We start from the raw sequence: 2817 nt of genomic DNA, 5'->3' as shown, positions 1-2817 counted from the left end.
TAAAGTTATCGTCATTGAAAAGTACAGTGCTTTTCCTTCAAAAATAAGGACACTTCAATGTGACCCCAAACTTCCTCAAAGTACAGTATTTTGCTATCATAGCCAGTAAATGCATTAGCTTCTGTCATTTTTATCTATAATAACCTTGGTGGTTTTCTTGTTGTATTATTTGTTCTTACTTTGTGACTTTTTTGATGTGCGTCTGTCATTTAAAACCCCTGAAATGTGCCTTGTCATTTCAACATAAGATATTAGTTAGTTTAAAGGGCATACATGTTTTCGCAGTCCAGTTAAATCACCTCTAGCCTTTTTCACTTTTTCAGAAATGTCTTACTTTGTTGTGGGTTTCTTGTGAAACCTGATATTAGATTATCATAGTGTTTATGTCTTAAAAGAATACAGATGAGACCAGAAGGACACAGAAATATAAAGTATTATTGATTCTAGTTATAAAGTGACTAGTCAAATGTTTGGGGTGAGGTGCAAATAATTTATCACAAATAAGTAAGAATTTAAGTTGGCTTTGAAAGCATAAAAGTTACAAATATTCTTTGTATGTGAGTACTCACGATGGTACATAGATAGGAGCTTTAGGTGCTGTAAGTGGATCTGTGCAGGCTTCGTGTCAGCACCCCAGACTGTACAGTATTGTACTATAATGAGGGTTGTCCAGAGCAGACTCTCTCACACACATTCCAGCCAGAAGGACCCTTCTCCTCTCGTGCCAATTTAATCCAACTGCGGACAGCTATACACAGCCAAGAACGCAGCACGTGACTATAAATACCAACACACCTACATACGCATACATGCTCATTGTACCTACACATTTTGTTAATTAACATAAAAGAGTGATTTAAAGTTGGTAATGTCAACTCCAACCAACTAATCATTGGCAACACATCAAAGACATTTAAAAACCAGTAATGAAACCTTTTTTTCTCATAAAAACAAGGCTTCTTTTCTTTTTATTGTAATTACACAGTCAGAAGTACAGAGCAACTAAATTAACTGTCTGCATTTAACCCTTGGGGAGCAGTGGGCTGCCATTGTGCGACACCCAGGGAGCAGTGTAGGGTTAATAGTCTTTTGCTCAGGGAACTTAGAACCTCTGGATTCGTAGCACAATGCCCTGACCAGTAGGCCACCACTCCCCCAACTCCTGTACCTAGGATAATGCACAGAATTCCACATGATTCTTAACCTAGTAAACTAGCCCCACCTGCCAGCGGCCAAAATTATTTTTGCCTGTGAGTTTGGACTAGCATCGATCATTGCCCCAGGTCCTAGAACTGGCAGGCCAATCTGGATGCAAATCGTGCGGGGTTTTGAGGGCGTGACAACAAAGCTGTGAGATGCTGGAGAAAGCACAACAAGGAAGATGGTAACAACTATTGAACAGTAGCCATTGCAGCAGCTTTTAATGGGGCACTCCATTGAAAGTTAAAAGTTCTCTTTTCTGTTGCTGTTGTTCAATAAAAGTATGTTTTAAGATCATTTGTGGCGAGAATATTATATTTTAAAGCGTCATTATATGGTCCATCTACCGATTTAATGTGTAATTAAAAAAAAACAATTTCCGAAGTTGAGAGGACCACGGCAACCAGCGGAGCTCCGAGGCTAACTGCAGCCAGGGATAACTGTAGCCCGTCTGCAGCGACCCTCCCTCAGCATAGTCGTGTGTGAAGTACCGCTGGCTCGGATGACAATTTTTGACTCAGGTTTGGAATCAGTTTTGGAAGAATTAGACTTTGGGCTTTCATTGAAACATGAGCTCTATGAGGGTAGAGCCTTTTTACCGACAGGCTGTTTGTTTACACTCCCCCACCAGGTTTCTGTCGCCCTTCCAAGTCAAAGTCAGTTGCGCTCATTCTTCAGAGCGTTGGCCAATAGGCACAGATATGGTTTGAAATGTTCTCATCATCAATTTTCTGATGTCTCATTTATAGGGGCCAGACTAAATTACACATGTAATCTCACATTTAGTCCGGTTTATCATGCTTCATAATTGTATCTTGCAGTTCAACACACTTGGTATTAGTCAGTCAGACCTACCGACACAACATCATTAGAGCTGTGACGTACCCTTTATGGCCCAGGCTCTGAGGGGGCTGTTTTCATCGATAATGTGGTAGAACGTTAGAGGTATGATGAGGAAGGGGCTGTCGCTGGATGTGTCCACCTGGAAAGGCACATTACGCTGATCCAGCCGCACCGTTTCACCCTCCTTGGTCAGAGAGGTTTGAAGCAACTTCCCTGTCACCTGGGGAAGTAAAGTCATTCTTTAGAGTCAAATTTTCACATAAATACGGGAGCTTTCTGCACCTCTACCTTAATTTTCAGCAGGTTGTGAGAGGATATGTTTTCTTTACATAAAGTTTCTCACTACAAAGTTTGTCTTGCACAATCCTTTTAGTCCAACCCAGGGAATCCAATCCAAGTCAGACACAAACATCTGTTTTTTTATTCATCACAATGAGCTTATCTCAATGAGGCTCTATATCTAAAATAAGCTGCCCCTGCTAGCACTAATCACCAGTTACATCCAAAATTAATATAACACTTGGCGTAGATCACCTACCATTCTAACTGAATGATAATGTTTTGATAGAGTCATAGTACCAAAAATTGTATTGGATTTACTCTCGGGCTGGAATAAATAATCAGATTAATTGTGATTAATCATTTATAGAAATAATTGTCAACTGATTTGATTCAATTGTTGTGGAATATAGAGACTGTAAATATGACTTAGAGCAGTAATAAAATCAAAATTGTAAAAAAAAAAAATATATATAAATATATATATATATATAT

The 2817-nt window shown here is 39.3% G+C and overlaps 1 protein-coding gene across 3 annotated transcripts in view; it reads right to left on the bottom strand.

The window, feature by feature from the left end:
* Window positions 1–2817, bottom strand: part of LOC107103199 (ATP-sensitive inward rectifier potassium channel 10-like) — a 29326-nt gene that overhangs the window by 4788 nt on the left and 21721 nt on the right. For all 3 annotated transcript variants that reach the window (XM_015402763.1, XM_015402764.1, XM_015402762.1), the window contains one exon: window positions 2086–2263. In XM_015402763.1, the coding sequence (XP_015258249.1) occupies window positions 2086–2263 (178 nt within the window). The remainder of the gene's footprint in view (window positions 1–2085; window positions 2264–2817) is intronic.

This window comes from Cyprinodon variegatus, unplaced genomic scaffold (assembly GCF_000732505.1).
Source record: "Cyprinodon variegatus isolate N-32 unplaced genomic scaffold, C_variegatus-1.0 Scaffold1392, whole genome shotgun sequence".
In the NCBI taxonomy this organism is placed as follows: Eukaryota; Metazoa; Chordata; class Actinopteri; order Cyprinodontiformes; family Cyprinodontidae; genus Cyprinodon; species Cyprinodon variegatus.
The sequence above is the reverse complement of the archived record's forward strand: the minus strand, read 5'-3'. Positions and strand labels throughout refer to the sequence as shown.